This window comes from Patiria miniata, unplaced genomic scaffold (assembly GCF_015706575.1).
Source record: "Patiria miniata isolate m_02_andy unplaced genomic scaffold, ASM1570657v1 HiC_scaffold_14, whole genome shotgun sequence".
Lineage (NCBI taxonomy): Eukaryota > Metazoa > Echinodermata > Asteroidea > Valvatida > Asterinidae > Patiria > Patiria miniata.
Genome location: NW_024037052.1, coordinates 9,726,896 through 9,744,582, shown reverse-complemented (window position 1 = coordinate 9,744,582; position 17,687 = coordinate 9,726,896). Strand labels below are relative to the sequence as shown.

Here is a 17,687-nt window from a genome sequence, read left to right as displayed (position 1 = left end):
CTAGGCACAACAATTTCACAGGATGCTAGATGCTATTATTTACATACAGTCCAGTAGAACATTTCCTTTTTGAATGTTAGCAAATGGTGTTGATCAGCTTTAAGTGGCAGTGGGTATGTGTGTTTAAATCTTAATGCATTCACAGATGAAAATTGAAAAATTTAAAAGGTTCAAGACTGAAATGAAAATGATGATGTTTTGATATCATTAGATGAATTCCCAATGATAAAGTGGTTTGTTCACTTGCAGAACTATCGACCATCTGCTTCCCCTATTCCTGGCTCAGTTGAAGGATGAATGCCCTGAGGTCCGTCTCAACATCATTAGCAACCTGGACTGTGTCAACAATGTTATTGGTATCAAACAGTTATCACAGTCATTACTACCTGCCATAGTGGAACTTGCTGAAGATACTAAATGGCGTGTACGACTGGCAATTATTGAGTACATGCCGCTACTTGCCGGCCAACTGGTTAGTAGCCGTGACTCAATTGTGCTGAGTTGTGCATGTCATGAAGCCACATGGAGGTGCCAGATCATCATGCTTTCATGCATGCTTGCTGCTTCAGTGATCATGCACATCTCTATGCTCAATGAGTATATCATGTATTCTTGCTACTTTTCTGTTGCTGTCTTCAAAATCACTTTATGATTTGGTGTGGGTGTTTGTGTGTGTGTGTTTATAATGGGGTCATATCTTTATCATGCCCACTCCGAGTCTATCTGTTGGTTGTCTGCTGGTGCAGTCAACCTTCAGTGTGATCAGGGTTGGTTTTAGTTACACAAGCAGTAATATTATATATGTTGATCGTTTTCCGGTGCACTTGTTTATGCTGTGCTGTTACTAATCATAAAACAGAAATGGTTTGAAAACAAATTGTAGTTTTTTTGTAGATTCTGTCCACTTGTGCTAACAAGTGGAGTGAGAGATTGAAACCACATCGAATGATGATAAAACGAGTGAGCAGCTAATTCTCAAGCAGATTTCACTTGTGTACAATTAACATATTAAAGAGAAGTTTGATCCAATTCTGTTCCAACATCAAGATTTCTTTACAAGGAAGCTACATTTATTCAGTGAAGAGCATTTTGCACCTTTTAAGCTGATAGTGTAAGCTGTCATGTGACCAATATACCCACTTTTCCATTCTCAACCAGATATATGAATAGCATTTTCTTTTTCAATGCAAATATTCACAAACTGTGAGCAAATCCTGAACAGCAGCCGTTTAAGCATGGCGAATGTTAAATCTGATCAGTGAGTAAAGTCTGTCATGAGCCAATGTGGCCCATCAGGCCGGCGTTTATCTCCGGTTTCTGTAACATGAAACGACTGCGAATATTTCTGTTCCCCCAGGATGGGATGCTAGTCCATCACAGGTTACTCCCCAGCTTATGTCAGTACCCATTTATACTCCTGGGTGGAGAGAGGCAAGTGAGGATGAAGTAGCTTGCCCAAGGACACAACATATGGCCAGCGGCAGGATTCGAACCCCTGACCCTCTGATCATGAGTCACAAACACTAACCACTAGACCACTTGATCAGTGCATTTCGATATTCAAAATTTGATCAAGTCCAACTTAGAATAATTGAAAACTACTTAATTTGAAAATGAACAGCCCTTGATTGAATTTTGCTAGTACTGTATTAGGTACTGTACAGGGTGTCTCCAAGAAAGTATACCCATCCTTTGATTGTAAATTATCAGAAATGTACTGAATATTTAGAAAGAGGTAGCTTGCTAGGAATTACGATGAATTACAGGATGTCCTCTATCCAATAATACTAATTGCATTACGTCATTGTCAGGATGACTGAGCAAATAGGCCTCTATGGAAAAGGTCAAAATCAGCACTGTGACAAGTTTTTACCTGGGTGGCAAAGGGCAGACAGATGTATTATTATGTTACTTAGGAATATATGATAGGCCAGGTCCACCAAATGTAGGCTATCTGGATATGATCATTGACTTTATGGTACGGTACCACATATGAAGCTGATCTTCCCAAGACGGTGACATACAGCTTTCAGATGGGTGTGATAAGTTTAGGAAGGAACCCTGCCTCACATACTTGAGGCATCGCTTGGCAGAGCTGTTGGTGACGGGGTGATTTCGTTATTTCACAGAGTTGAATGGCCCCAAGATCACCAGATCTCACTCCTTGTGTCTTTTTGTTGTTGGGTCACTTGAAAGATAAGGTTTTCACCATGCCCAAGCTAACATTCAAGAGTATGAACTGGGATAGTGGATTAGGCGAATCAGCGCCAAGACAAGGAAATATATTATAAGACGTGCTTTCAGAGACATGAGGCAACGTTGTGATATTCACCCTAAACAAGGCCAAAAACAAGCCCAGTTACAGGGCTACAAGAGAAATTAAAAGAAGAGTAGGTACTCAGGAAAACTGAAGGTAGGAATTAACATTCCTCTTGAACAGGACAGATTGTAGGTTGGAGGGATACGAGCGCCAGGCAAGGAATTCCAAAGAGATGCAGCACGTGGGAAAAAGCTATTGGAATATCCTTTTGTTTCACATCTACCCGGTAGGTGCTGCAACAGTATATGGATGAGAACATGCAGAAAGCCAAGTGATTCTCTTAAACACTCTGATTGGCCGAACCAGGTTGGATAGACTAATGGAGCAATGACCATGACAATATCTGTAAAACAGAGGGTGGCAACAGACCTACGGTGGAAAGCGGCTGTAATGAGCCCAACTATTCACTAACCAGATTAACTATATACGCTTCTGCACTCTGTTCAGTAAAGATAAGTGACAGGCAGAAGCTCCAGCCAAGATGTGACAGCAGTGCTCCATAAGGGGTCGAACGGTTGTCTTATACAGGATAGCATCAGGAGGTCAATACCTTCAATGGACCCTATGGATACGTATTGTCTCTATAGTGAGATGGAGACGGTAATTTCATTTCTTAGCATTGAAGGTTACCATTTCTTCCTTCCCCACTTCAACCCATTCTTCATATCATGATGACGTTGTACCCCGACATCATTGCAAAAAGTGTAAGAGGAGTTGGGGGAAGCACAGTAGAGAGTGGAGTCTTTAGCATGGAGATCAGCATGATCAGGAGGAAAGATGTTGGCAACACAATAATCAGGGTTGACCACAAGAAGAGGTCGAGCAAGTGTCTCCCATCAAAATCACGATCCAAGATAGTTGTGATGATTTTATCTGAATAAGATCATGAAAAATGAAGCCCCAGTGCCAGGGATATCAGTATTGCGTGGTTGTATCAACCAATCCTTGTCTTGGACATTGAAGTTACCAAATACCATGATTGGAGCTGCAGGGTGAAGGGCAGTAGCCCAGTCAGTGCTGTCGTAGATGGCATTAGGCGCTGTGCGGGATGAGGATGAAGGTGAGCGATTTAGGGAAAAAACAGATACGTAGTTGAATGAAGAAGAGAGAGGTGAAAAGGTGTGAACTCATGGGTGTGACACTCCTACCACAAAAATGAATTAAAAGATTGAGTGATCAGAAAGATCGTCTCATTGCATTTCTTCAATGAAGCATCTAATCATTGTCCGTATCACCACTTTTCCATTGTGTACATGTACTAACTTGTCACAGTGCTGATTTTGACTTTCATAGAGGCCGTGTTTGCTCAGTCTTCAATGACATCCTGGATTTTTCCTTGTAGTTGCCTCTTTCTTAAATATTCAGTACAGTTCTGATAATTTACATTAAGAGATGGTAATCTTTTTTAAGACGCCCTGTATAGTTACACAAATGGACCACATAATCACAGCGTTGAAGATGTAAAGTACAAATTACAAAGTTGAGACACATCCCGTTCAGTCAGTTCTTAGAGTGCAGTGAGCTCTTCGTTGGTACCCATCACTTGGTATGTCCTGAAATGAAGCCTTTTGTTAAACAAGTACAATGTACACAAAATCATGTTGTCACCAAGCTAAATTAATACCATTGATCTTGCAGATTTCTAACCCATTCAATCACAGTCCTAAGGGCAGGATAAATGCATTAATTGTAGGCATGCTCCAGTCAAACTATGAGGCAGAAAGCCTTCATTGAAAACTGTTGTGAATATTTAGGTGACATCTCGTCATTCTAGCATAGTTGACATGTACATTTTTTCTGTCAAACCACACGTACATATATGCCCGAAAGCAATGAGGAGTTGAATAATTTATTGCTGAATGATAACCATACAGGTCACATGTCTTCTGACAGTTATCTTCTTTCTGCACAACTTATTCTTATAACCTTTTTCCTTGAAATCGACAATCAGTTTAAAATCAGTGCTTCATTCTCTGCTGTCATTTTTAAGCTTACATTTATCCTTCGTTTTATGTGATCAAAATAAAACTTTAATTATTCTTAACTAAACCAGTAGTCCCACCCATTCCCCTGCTAATAAAACTAGAGAAAGGTTTTAAAAGTTCATATAATAACATTTCATACAAATGCAAGCACAAGCTAGTGGTCAGCCAAGGGAAGCATTTCACTCACATCCATTAAGACTTGCATTATCTGACTTGTCCTTTGTTTAAAAAAATACACCAAGTTCTTACCAATAGTGTTGAATGATTCCGGAAAGTTGTCAAAGGGACACTTGTCCTTTTTGCAGGTGTGTCTTTCCAGGAAGTTGGGATAAGCACTTGTAAGATTTGAACACATTTTGAGACAGGTGTACAGGGTCACCCAGTGTAACTAACTTATTCATTTGGATTGTAACTCTTCCTGTTGTTAATAAAGGATTTGGAGTATTAGGATGTTTTTCAGTATAAATGGTTTAATGGGTTAAAAATGTAATATGGACACCACATTTTTGCCATATTAAGTAAGTACTGTAACTTTGTTGCACCAGGTTTTTTTTCCCCAAGTATTAACTGAGAATATTTCTGACCATTCCTAACATGTAGTTGGAAAAGTTTATGTGAAGCCTTAGTGCTAACCTCAGAAATCTGTTAATTTCTTAGAAATTTCAAAAGTACAACTTTGGAATGGCTTGTTGTGTTCTCGGCTATTCATCGGGGAAAAGGTGTGCATGAAACTTTCAAATATTAACCAAATGTGGTAAAAATGGTGTGTCCACGTTGCATTGTTAACCTGTTTTACTTTAAAATATCATGCTGAATAGCATCCCAATGCTCACAAACTTTCTTAAACAAATAAGGGAGTCAAAACAAAATGGATAGAATTTTGGTTACCTTGAGCAACCCCTTATACTTAATCTACAAATGTGGCCAAATATCACAGAACGTGCCCCAATTTTGTGCAAATAAAATCTGAAATTTATCATTAACCCCCAAAAGAGCCATGTTGGGGGCCATCTTATGGGGGGGGGGGGTGATTTTGCTCCCCTTCTCAACTATCAAAACTTCAGTAACTGAGTTAAAGACAATCCAGTGTCCATGCAAAGTTGTTCATTTGGACAAAACATGTTTGAAATTAAGATCATATATTTATTCCATTTACATACCAGTATAAGTGTGTTTTTCTGTGAATAGTCAACGAAAACAATGATTTGAACTGTATGTCATAAAATAGACATTTTGCGGTAATGCACATGTTAGTGCCAAGCATTGCAAGACATACAAACCTTAAAAGGCTTAGCACAGACCCCCCCCCCCCAAAAAAAATGCTTGATGATTGGACTTCTGGGATTGAATGACATGTAAATACTGTTCATACATAGACAGTGATTCATACGCTGTGATTGGTCATCCTGCATGGTATGAGGGCGTCCCTTTTATTTCTTTGGTTCTCATTTCCGACCGACCTTATTTTGGGCTCCAGGCCCCAGGGAAAAAAACTATTTAATTACTATCGATCCCGTCTGGACCTCATTAACAAAACAACAAATAAGAGCAGTTACAAACGCAGGGTCATCGGGCAGGCAATTTTTCATTGGACATTAACAAGTTAGGTTGTGAATATTTTTATGTGAAAACAAAAAGAAGAATCACAAAATTCAGCTTTTTCCATTGGAACTATTTGCTTTAATTTGAAGAGAAAAAAAACCCCATTCCTTTGGGTTTTATGCACATGTTACTTCCAGATCGATGACATCATCAGTTTAAAATGAGCAAAATGATTATTGATTTAGTTCAAAAAGCACACATCATCATGAAGTGAACATTTCTGATAACACCTAACTTGCGGTTTGATGACGTCATGGCTTTAGGAAGCCCAAGGTCAACATTGTAGCTGATATCATTATTTCTGCTACAAACATCATCATTGGACATGAATCAATGATAGATTGGAATAAAAAAAAACACAATGAAAAGTGATTTCCAAATTCTCCCAACAATAACTTTCAGTTATTGTTCAGTAACATCATGATTCTTGCATTTGGCATCCCTCACTCAACGTTTCCATCATATTTTTAATTTTAGTAAAAGTGCTTCCGTTTTCTAGTTGCATCCAATTCTCAATGCACTTTCGGTAACATCGGAAGTAAAGGTCATGCGGTCTTGTTTCCAGGAAAAAGAAATGTAGCTCGAGGCACCATTTAATTCCTGAGGAAAAACGATCATGGTACTCTATTCAGTTCAAAAGCTATTTTGAAAATGTGATCATAAATTGATTGTTATTTGATGTGTAATTACATCACGATAACAAGATTTAATTGTTTGTGTGCAAACATATGGCTGTTTGGGTAATTTGTTATTGTATGCTTATGTCATCATAGACTGATGGGACATGTACGGTAGAGTGATCAGGACCAATGCAGTCTGGTGGATATTTGCCTTCAAAATGTGTACCTGTAATCATGGTAATGTGACGTCACATGTCACATCATGACGTTTTCAAATTTTTGTCTATAACACATCCCGGTCTAGGTACATACCAAGTTTCAACCCAATCAGACTTATAGTTATGTAGATACTTGTCTTGGAAACATGCGCTTTTCATATGACGTCACGTCACAGGATGACGTTGTTGTGACTTGACTTCAATTTTCATATATATAACACATACCAGTCTACATACATGATGACGTCATGATGACGTTATCATGTGTCACGTGATGTCATCTTAAATGTGCATATTTGAATATTCTATATCTACAGATTTATAAGTCCAATTGGGTTGAAACTTGGTATGTAGGTACACCGGGATGTATTATGGGTAAAAATTGAGGTGCCGTCATGATGACGTCATCTTGTGATTTTATATCAATTTTTGATTTTATTTTTTTACCTTTCAGCCATATCTCATCAACAGAACAAGCTAAATTTAAAATTCTTTTTGTAATAGGTTTGTTAAGTCATACATATTTTGCCAAAAAAATTGACAAGTATGTGACGTCATGATGATGTCATCAAAAATACAATTTTTCAAAATACATATAGAGTAGGTCTGATCGTCTTGAAACTTGGTGGGTTGGTAGATAGATAATGTTACTAATATGCAAAATCCGAAGTGACATGACGTCTTCACCTAATTTTCTATTAGCAAAATTATTCTACCGTAATTTTCGGAATATAAGCCGCGGCTTATACGTTGAATTTGCCCATGAAAATGTTTACTGCGGCTTATACACAGGGCGGCTTATACGCCGAGACTTGAAGAATAAAAATGACATTTACATGTGTATTTAATGTACTAGTAAAAGAAGAGATGTGTTACTAAATATCAATTAAGAAAGTCATTAACAAACCGAAAGCACGTCCCACAAAAAGATACCGAGCGGTAAAAAGTACGGCTAGTGAAAGCTGTCCCTTGGACATCGACAACCGGCCGTACGTGATGCTGCCTATGCTGCATGCATGCTGCATGGGTTCCCCATGGACCACACCATCTGTGGTAATAAAGGGGTGCACTTTCTTGGGAACAATAATTACCAATATTTCCCCAGTTTAAAAAAAGGAAAAAGACAACTAATACTTTTTATGGAGTTTGAAACATATCTTTATTTGATAATCAGTTGTTCAACGTCACAATATAATTTTTTTCTTGAAATGTATTCAAGAAACGGTGTAAAACTCAAAACAGGGGTGACCCCTACGAAATTAATGGATTCGTCCATAAAAATCTCGGCATCGTTTTGACTGTTTTCGAAGAAAGTTACGATCCAAACTTGAAGTTTTGACGTTACTACTCGTTAGTAATCACAACAATTTGATAAGTTTTGCTGTAAAAACGGACTTGTGTATCCTTTAGGACAAAACAACTCAGCGTCTGTTGCCACAAAGCAGGATTTGTAGCGCTGCAGTCAGACAACACATGGTGGGTTGCATACTCTCTCAAGTGCTGGGGGAAAATAATGTCATTCGCCGGCACAGGCTCACTGACGAGCCAGCCGGCAGCAATTCCCGTTTTTTATTTCTCATCATCAATTTCCAGTAATTGACTGTAAATGATTTGACATAACATTTGTGGCCCTTTTATAGCTTTCGTAGTGCAAATGGAACTGGTTCAGAGCATTTTGACTAGAATTTGGAGGCCTTACAAAATTGAACCGCTGCAGTTGGTGCGGCTTATACGCCGATGCGGCTTATACGCCGACTTCAAATCCTTGCAAAATTTTAAAAATGGCAATCAGATTGACTTCAAACTAGGCACAGACAAAGACCCCAAGGTTAAGTTGGCCCTGGAATATTAATGTCATTATGACCAACCCTACTACTTCAGAGGCAAAAAAATGAGAACTAGAGAAATAAAAAGGGACGCCCTAATGAAGCTAACATTATGCGAGATGAAACTATTCACACAAGCATGGGCAAAAGGTTGACACCTGGCTAACTTTGTTATCTGTTGGCAGCTCTGTGTGTCTGTCATATAATATGTGCTGAAGATTGCTGCTGCTTGAAGCACTGACAGTGTAATTCTCAGTTAGGCGATTTAGTTGGTGCCTTACTGAGTACTGCACTGTTCATTAACAGTGGTCTCAGCTGCAGCAATCTAGACATATGTTATGTGACTGGTTTCTCTTTATTTCATAATACGGTGAAGTATACAGTAGAACTTTGCTATAACGAACAATGTAGTCCACAAAAGGTGTTTGGTACAGTGCTTGCTTACTGTAGCTACATGTATTTTGGCCACCAATGCCCAGTAATTGTATACAACATTTGGGGAGAAAAGGGGGTGGTTTTATTATAGCCAATTGTTCAGTGTAGCTATGTTAGTTGTAGCGGCGTTCTACTGTATCTACAAACCTTCACTTGCATAATAACAAATGCCTTAATCTTTAATAATCAGTTTCGTCCTCCATATAGAAAGAAGACAGATTTATAGAGGTTAAGATTTGACCTTTCTTGTAGCTGTTAAATTTGAATGCTTTTTGAATGCTTGTTTTTCAGTTTTATAAGACTCGAGTCTATTAGGACATGGACTGCATTCTGTCTCGAGTCACAAATTCATTGAATTGGAATTGACTCAAGTCACATCAGCAAAAGACTTGGACTATGATTCTACCGTCACGACTTGGACTCGGACTTGACCATCAAGACTCGGACTCGGACTCGGACTTGACTATCATGACTCGGACTAAGACGACCATCGTGACTTGGATTCGACCATCATGACTTGGGCTGAGACTTGACCATCATGACATTGAATAAGATTCGACCATCATGACACAAATGCAAATGACTCTTTAGTAGCAAAGACTCTTTAGTAGCGAGTCGCATTTTCTTACAAAAATTTACCTTTACAAAACAAATCTGATGGGTTTTTGTTCTGAAAGTAACGTTAAAGCAATGTTTGAAATCGTTAAGCCCACGAATTAATCGTGAATTAAATATATCACATCAAAGATTTTATTTGCTTTGAAAGTACAACAAACTGCCTATCATGGGAAGTAGGGACCCTTAATATAGAGGTTATGTGTATTTAGTTCAGTGTGAGTGAATAGTATGCAGGGATGCCACTTTTCCTGCTGTAGCTTGAATTCTGGCTTTTGTTACTTTGGAAAAAAGTACTCCATTCCATTTTTGTAGGTTGCGAAAATAAATCCTCAAGTTGCGTCCACTGAGGAAAAAGGGAAAAAAGCTGGCTACATGTGGTGGTTCGGCCAATAGGAACTTTTGTTACATGTTGTTTGATAGCCAACAAGAAAATTAGTTACACACTTTGTGTTGTACTTGACTCGTATCTGGTGCACTCAATTCAAGTGCAAGCTTTTTGGGAAGACTTGCACATTCACATTGTGCATCAAACAATAGTTTAAAGGGAATATACAACATTTGCTTTTGCTGTAATTTTCAGAAATGGATGGATTTGGGGATTAGTATTTCATAACAAATATTGTTACACTGACTTGTTTGAAGTTTTGTGTTCGTTTAGTGTTCGTGTAGTTAACCTGAAATGGAGCAATTTTCAGACGTCGGGAACCAGTCTAGAAGGCTTGTACCTGTTTCATTGATGTGTAATTTATTGCAAACAAAATTCAGACTAAATATGGTAAATTGGGGGCAATATTTGAAAAAAAGCCAGTTTTTTCCAACGCTGGTTGGGGGACCAACGTTGGGCGTTGGAAATTGATACAAAAATACCACTTTTCTTAAAAATGACAGCACACCAGGTGCCATGATTTTACAGGACACTTTAGACTGTCATTCACTAACAGTCCAGTAAGGTATTTCATAAAAAGTTAGTTGGTGTTTTTATGTTTGCAAATGTTGTATATTCTCTTTAAAAGCTAAGTGTATGGATGTGCAAGTCTAGGATAATTGTGCATGCACTGCATGATGAGTGGAAGTATTTATTGAACATTAGTTGCCGACACACGTACATAACACGTGTGTGGTACATTGCAACATGAGTATGTATGATGCATTGCGCTTGTGTCAAAAAACAAAAACAAATTGGCGTTTGAGCAAAAACAAATTATTCAAATACAAGAAAAGTGCTAACTCCTCATTCCCTTCTACAAATAACAAATTGACACGCTCATGTACGGTCCATACAATCATGGATGTGCACAAACATGGATGCGCCCCAGCCGGCTAAATTTAGTATGACAAGATAGCTACATTTGTTGTATTTAGTAATTTAGTATAGTTTGACTATAAACAAATACAGGACTTCTGAGTTGGGAGAGTACAGTTTCACATATTTCTGTTTAGTGTACTCTGACTTGAATTGCCTCATTACAGCGTTATCTGGCAGTAACCATAATATGTTGATTTAATATATTGGGTTTTGCCCTTAACAACCTATTTTATTAACACTGTACATTTGTATACTCGGTGTTGTCTGAGGGTTTGCAAGAAAAATTCATAAGCTTACTCAGGTCGGACTGCTTAGTAGTGTATATATCTGACCACTTGACCACCAAGCTTGCCAGGGTCGGCTGGCAAGCTTGGCTCATGTGTTTTATATGCTGATGATGCCTTTGAGTGGTAGGGTTTATTCCATTCCTGAAATATTATTGATTAATAAAATAAGTTCTAATGTGTGTCATTTCCCAATCTGCTGATGTTGTTACAGGGAGTGGAATTCTTTGATGAGAAACTCAACAGTCTTTGTATGACATGGCTTGTAGATCACGGTGAGTAAAGGTCCAGTAGCAGCTACTGGAACACCACTAGCCTGGTCATTATATCACCATACTCTGCTGCAACGACAATAAATTGTACACATCAGTGTGTAAGATATGTGATTCATTATTACACTTTGATTTTCTAGTTGTTGTCTAACTGGTTAATAGTACCAGGGAATTGCACCTAGAATCCCCATTATTCAAACGTGATTGCAAGGGAGTTTGTTGCTACAAGCGTTTTGGATATACGCATTCAATGGGAGGGATATCCTTGACAAATTGTTGACTTTTAAGAATGAATATATGAGATTGACCTAAACAAATTCAAATTTTGTTGTGCTTCTCTTTCGGTGTCCCTGGTTATAAGCTGGTATAGACTATCTCCCCTCCCCTTCCCTCTCCCTCTGTTCCACTTTTGGAGGTAGTCAAAATAATTCCACACTTTTGGAAAAGAATGTCACTTCACCCCTGCAGCAATGTTGAATTTGTATGATAACAATTGCTGTGTAATTGTTACATGTACCGGTACCTCAGTCAAGGTGTCCCATTCCTTTCCCCAGTCAGTCTTAATGAAAGCCAAAGACATTCGCTGTAAGAACAAACCTTTCAAATAGACGGCGCATTTGAATGACTGAATGACTTTGCCTCCTATTTATGTCATAGAAAATGGAATCGTAGCATTACTTGTAAGTAAGGTCCCCTAAAGTTCATATTTTTATGAAATGATCCAAATTTACTAATAAAAATGCTGTTTGTTAACGAATTGTATATATATAAAATAAAATACATGTAATTCCCTAAATTTATCATTTGTGTTTGTGACATGTTTGATTAAATGTGTGTATTATCATTGCAGTTTTTGCCATCAGAGAAGCCGCTACTAACAATCTCAAGAAACTTGTAGAGAAATTTGGGACTGACTGGGCCCAGGTAGGCGCACTTCATGAATCCTTTATATCTGCTTCAAATAATTGTTACTGTGGCCCTTTTTATCCCTCAATGTTTACAGATATTTTAGCAAAAGAAAAGTGGTTTTTTTTGTAAGTAGGTTGGTTGAAGTGGTCACTTCTGTAGGTGCCCTCTAGTTGTAGTTTGAGTATTGTCTGTTGTTCAACGGAGCCCTGCCTGTAACCAACACCTGATGTATGTGAGCATTCAAATTGTATGCGACCCCACACACCAGCCTATCGTAGTCGACTTGAGAAATTGTGACGTCAGTTCAATCAGAAATGTGGACTAAGCTATTGATTGGTCAAATTGACTGCCATGGTTTTGTAATAACAACAATGGCTTACCAAAGACACAATAGAAGGCGACTGCTGAATGGTTGAAATCTTGAGGTCGAGACGCAGTCTTGTTTTGCATAATTAATGGCGGAATCTGCTGTGCAAGAGGATATAGACTATCTAGTTGCAATTTTCCATTCAAACATCTTGTTATTTCTGCCAAAAATCACTTTCATGGTCATAACTATAGTCTATAATTGTGACTTGCTATTTCAGAATACAGTTCTTCCTAAAGTGTTGGCCATGTCTAGGGATCAGAACTACCTACACCGGATGACTTGTTTGTTTTGCATCAATGTGATGGCTGATGTGGTCGGTGCAGAAGTGACCAATAAGGTGCTAATGCCTGTTGTGGTTACCTTGGCTTCTGACCAGGTGGCCAATGTTCGGTTCAATGTGGCTAAAACATTACAGAAACTAGCACCAAACTTAGAAAGTGGGTAAGTATGAATTATTACTACCAATCACTTTCACAACAGTTGTTGAAACTGCATATTTGTATTGTTTATTTTGTTTTGGCTGCTTGTATACTGATCCGTCCAGCGCAATTTGAAGTCATTATTGAGGTGGCATTATTGTACATGCTTGTCAAACTTGACAAACATATATGTCGGAGGAGCATTGTGCATATTTGCAACCTGCTCGCATAAGTCTTATTCTGCAGTAGTAATGGCTTCTAAGTTTGGTTGACCGATTAGTTTGTAGTAAGTTGCTCATCTTGTACAGCATTGTTAAGATTACAGGGCTAAAAATGTCAAATGCCCTGGTTAAGAGAATAACTCAGACTTTTGAAGGCCTTATTTTTATTCAAGTCTTGGAACTGGACTCCTTTTTAAATTGCCTTAGTGACCCACAGAAAAAGCCTTGGGGCACATTGTTTTGACAAAATATTTCAAGTCAGATAGCATTGACCTTGATTTGTGAAATTGTATAGTCGTTAGAACGCATTAGTTGTCACATGCACGTAGTCTTTTGATGATTAAACAAGATAAGAAGAGACAACTTTTATTGTCACTCCACTACAGCCTGCCCCCCCCCCCAAAAAAAAGCAGACGCAGGCTCTGTATCCTTGGAATATTGAAAAATATTTCATGATGATTATATGATGTTAAACCTGGGATATTCAGCTTTCAAATGCTATTTGTTTTATCAATTTTGCTTTTGCCAAGTTAGAGATATAGTCCGTTGAACACAAACACTCAAATATCAATTTGTGCCACTTTCTACATTATTAGGCCAATAATGACATGACAAGACATGGCACCTGTTCAAATCCGACTTCAATTGAGCTTACCAGTGTTTCCTTACCTATTCTTTACAAATTGTATTTCTGCACGATTATACATGTGTATTATACTGGCAATACTGCTGTTTATAGCATCAACTTACGGAAAGTGGCACAAATTGATTTTTGAGTGTTTGTGTTCAATGGACCATATCTCTGGGTTTGGCAAAAGCAAAATAGTTAAAACAAATAGCATTTGAAAGCTGAATATCCCAGGTTTAACATTATATAGCATCATTAAACATTTTTCAATATTCCAAGGACACAGAGCTCATTTCTGCTTGCAGCATTTTTTTGGGACAGGCTGTATGTTTGATAACAAAACTCGCAGAAATGTCCTCAAATGTAATCTAAATACCCCTTCACCAAACAGCCTTGCAAAGCCAAAGGAAATACTTATGCTCAGTGAACAGTTTTTGAAATGTGCTAAGAAATTGAACCCTTTTTGTTCTGGGTGAGTGAGGCCTAGCGGTTAAGATTCGTTAGGGGTTGGAGTCTAGCTGCTGGTAATACCTTGTGTCCTTGGGCAAGCCACTTCATCACCACTCGCCTATCTCCACCTGCCGTGAACTAGCATCCCGTCCAGGGGGAATAGAAATATTCTCAGTTGTTTCATGCTATTGAAACCGGAGATAAACGCCGTCCTGATGGGCCACATTGGCTCATGACAGACTTTACTTACTTACCTTTGTTCTTTAGTTGTGTACAGAGTCAAGTGAAGCCTGTTTTGGATAAATTGAATGGGGATTCAGATGTGGATGTCAAGTTCTTTGCGCAGGAAGCCATTTCAGGTAAACATTAGGTTAAATTATTGTAAAGTTTTGGGACATGTGTGACGTGTTTCCGGTTTGTTATACATCTTATACAGTAATTGAACAGTATTTAAATTGCCTGTTGCAATATTACAATAAATTAAGGGGTTCATTCCAAGAAGGCACCATTTGTACCCATCCAAATATTGATGTAAACACAAAAACTGTACATTGAATTTCAAGAAAACTGCTTATTGAGTATGTCAGTTGTCAAAAGGTGAAACAAGCTCCAAAGCTTTTTGTGTTTTTAGTTGTTTTCCCAAATGCTCCCAGCAGTCGGCCAATATTTATCACCAAGACGATAAAACATGCAGTTCAGAATACTAAAATACGCTGATTGTATCATTCGACTGCAACATTTACAATTTGTTACCAAGTATGGTTATGGTAAGCATGGTTTATTCTAGATGAGAAACAAATATGAGTTACATAGATTGCAAGTAAATTACACATTTAAAGGGGTAAATGAAAAGGTATTTTGTATAATAATTGAAATGTTTCTACATGTACACTGATTTTTCCTGATCTAAGCGTGCTCCTAAATCATCAAGCAGTTGACTGGATGCTTACAATCAGCTGCTGCATTGGACGTCTTGACTCCAACAACATGCATAGTGGATATTGCATCAGCTCAGATAAGATATGCCTGCTTATAACTTGTTAAAGCATATGTACTGTACATGATATTTGACAATGTTAAAATGTGCTTGTGATAAGAGTGATCAATTTTATTATATTTACTTGGTGTTGCTTTAGAAATGGCATGATGAATTCTTTGGATTCTGCAGTAGTACTTAACATAAGCACCTCTTGAACATTGATAGGTACAAGTAATTAAATACTCAATTTCACTTTACAGACAATACATGTTAGGGCTAAAGAACTGATGTAACATTGTATGAAAACAATTTTTTTTTATTATTACTTCAACTATAACTCATAACTTGAAATCTTAAAGGGGCCAATGCGATGATTTTTTTTTTTGGAACATTTCGTGCAACTTTGTAATAATAATAATAATAACGGAGTCTTATATAGCGCACGTATCTACCAACAAGGAGCTGGAAATTATGTCAATTATTAAAGAAAGGTAAAAAAGTTTATGAGAAATATGAGACCCATTAATGTAGCACCTTATAATGGTTTACAAGGTGCTGCGGCGCACATTGCAGCCACTGCCAGAAACACCAGGGCAAACCCATTCTCTTAGCGATAAGTGTTACTGGGTTCTTTAACGTGCATTACACAACAAACGGGACCTACGGCTTTACGTCCCATCCGAAGGACGAAGCAATAATGGTAAAGTGCCTTGCTCAAGAGCCACAAGCACCATGTTCCCACGGTCAGGATTCGAACCCATGCCACCACGGCACACGAGTCGAACACTAATAGTTCTAATAGTTTTGTTGCTTGAAATGATCCAATCATGTAGCGTTAAGTTCAAGAAACCTTTGTGAAACGAAAAGTACTGCTTGGCTATTAATGTAACTGTTTGTTTGTTTCCAGGCCTTGTTTATATTATGTTGATTAAGATTGGAAGCATTTACAGAACGAGTAATTTTCATTCCTTAATCTTGAAACACAGGTGATGATTGGGCAGTGAAGATGTTGAGAACATTGCTGTTATATATGTTTTACGTTAGACTAGATCAGTGTTCAGCTAGACTTCTGCAATGAGACATGTATTAATACAAAATTTAGTAATTTGTTTGATGATTAGTCATGTACATTGTAAAAGTGTGTGAATCTAATATAAAATAGCAGAAGTGTTGGTTTCACCAGAACACTTCTTTTTGTGACCACCATTGAATTCAACTGGTAAGTTCTGATCTTTTGATTACCGTAACACAATTATTTACATAAGCATTCAGTATTCCTTAACAGACATGAGGACGTTGTAGTTATTATGAGTAGAACTGTTTGCACTCATTTCAAATTCTTTTCCCGTTTTCTGTCACAAATCTGATATTGAAAATTAATTAAACAAACAATTGATTCCAGGTGTACATTTTTTTAAAGGCATTTGCAGGTACTGTGATATTCCCCCATGTCTTTACTTTGAGTGCGATTTTACTTTTATGAAGATGTAATCGGTGTGCTTTTTTTTCTTCATAATTTGTCATAGCTTTTTCAAGTTCATTTATAGAGTGAACAATTTGTGAAATAATTGAATTGAAGGAATCGAATGGGATATACATGTAGACATTGGCATAGAATCATCAATATGTTTGGGGTTTTTAATCAAATACATGGAGTTTATGAAGCTTTTAAAATTTCTTTAATTAGATTTGGTGTCACATGAACATAGTTATTTTGTTACAAATTTTGGGAAATGTTGCATAACAATCATCCTTTAAAGTACACTGTATGTAAAGAGGAAAAAAATGAACCCATGTTTAACTCTGCGCCTAAACGTAAGTGACTAACGTATTTACTTGGTTTTGTTAAAAGGAACGAATACAATACTTGTTTCTTTCGTGTAGATGGATTTGATTTTTAATTGGTGCAAATAAATAATACTTAATAAAAGCAATGTACAGTTTGTGTTTCTGGTGTGCTTGCCTTTACCATACAACATTACTACCTATGAGTTACATTGGAAAAACATGTGTGCCGGTAAAATTACACCGAAATTTGATAAGGTCATAAATTTAAAAAAAAAACAAAAAAACTTAGATTTATTACCCAATAAGCTGGACTATTGTATTTCGTTCATTTCCCTGGTTGCAATTTAGATAACAATTTTTAGTTACAAACGCTTGGGTGATCGGGCCAAAAACAATTTCATAAGACATAACCCTGTTGTGAATATTATTGTCAAATC

The 17,687-nt window shown here is 37.6% G+C and overlaps 1 protein-coding gene across 1 annotated transcript in view; it reads left to right on the top strand.

The window, feature by feature from the left end:
- The window catches only part of LOC119722027 (serine/threonine-protein phosphatase 2A 65 kDa regulatory subunit A alpha isoform-like), a 42,777-nt gene extending 26,958 nt beyond the window's left edge, over nt 1-15,819 (top strand). Inside the window, exons 9-14 of the mRNA XM_038192009.1 lie at nt 250-472; nt 11,429-11,489; nt 12,337-12,410; nt 12,983-13,206; nt 14,751-14,842; nt 15,395-15,819. Of these exons, the coding sequence (XP_038047937.1) occupies nt 250-472; nt 11,429-11,489; nt 12,337-12,410; nt 12,983-13,206; nt 14,751-14,842; nt 15,395-15,405 (685 nt within the window). The 3' untranslated portion in view covers nt 15,406-15,819. The remainder of the gene's footprint in view (nt 1-249; nt 473-11,428; nt 11,490-12,336; nt 12,411-12,982; nt 13,207-14,750; nt 14,843-15,394) is intronic.
- The last annotated feature ends 1,868 nt before the right edge of the window (nt 15,820-17,687 follow it).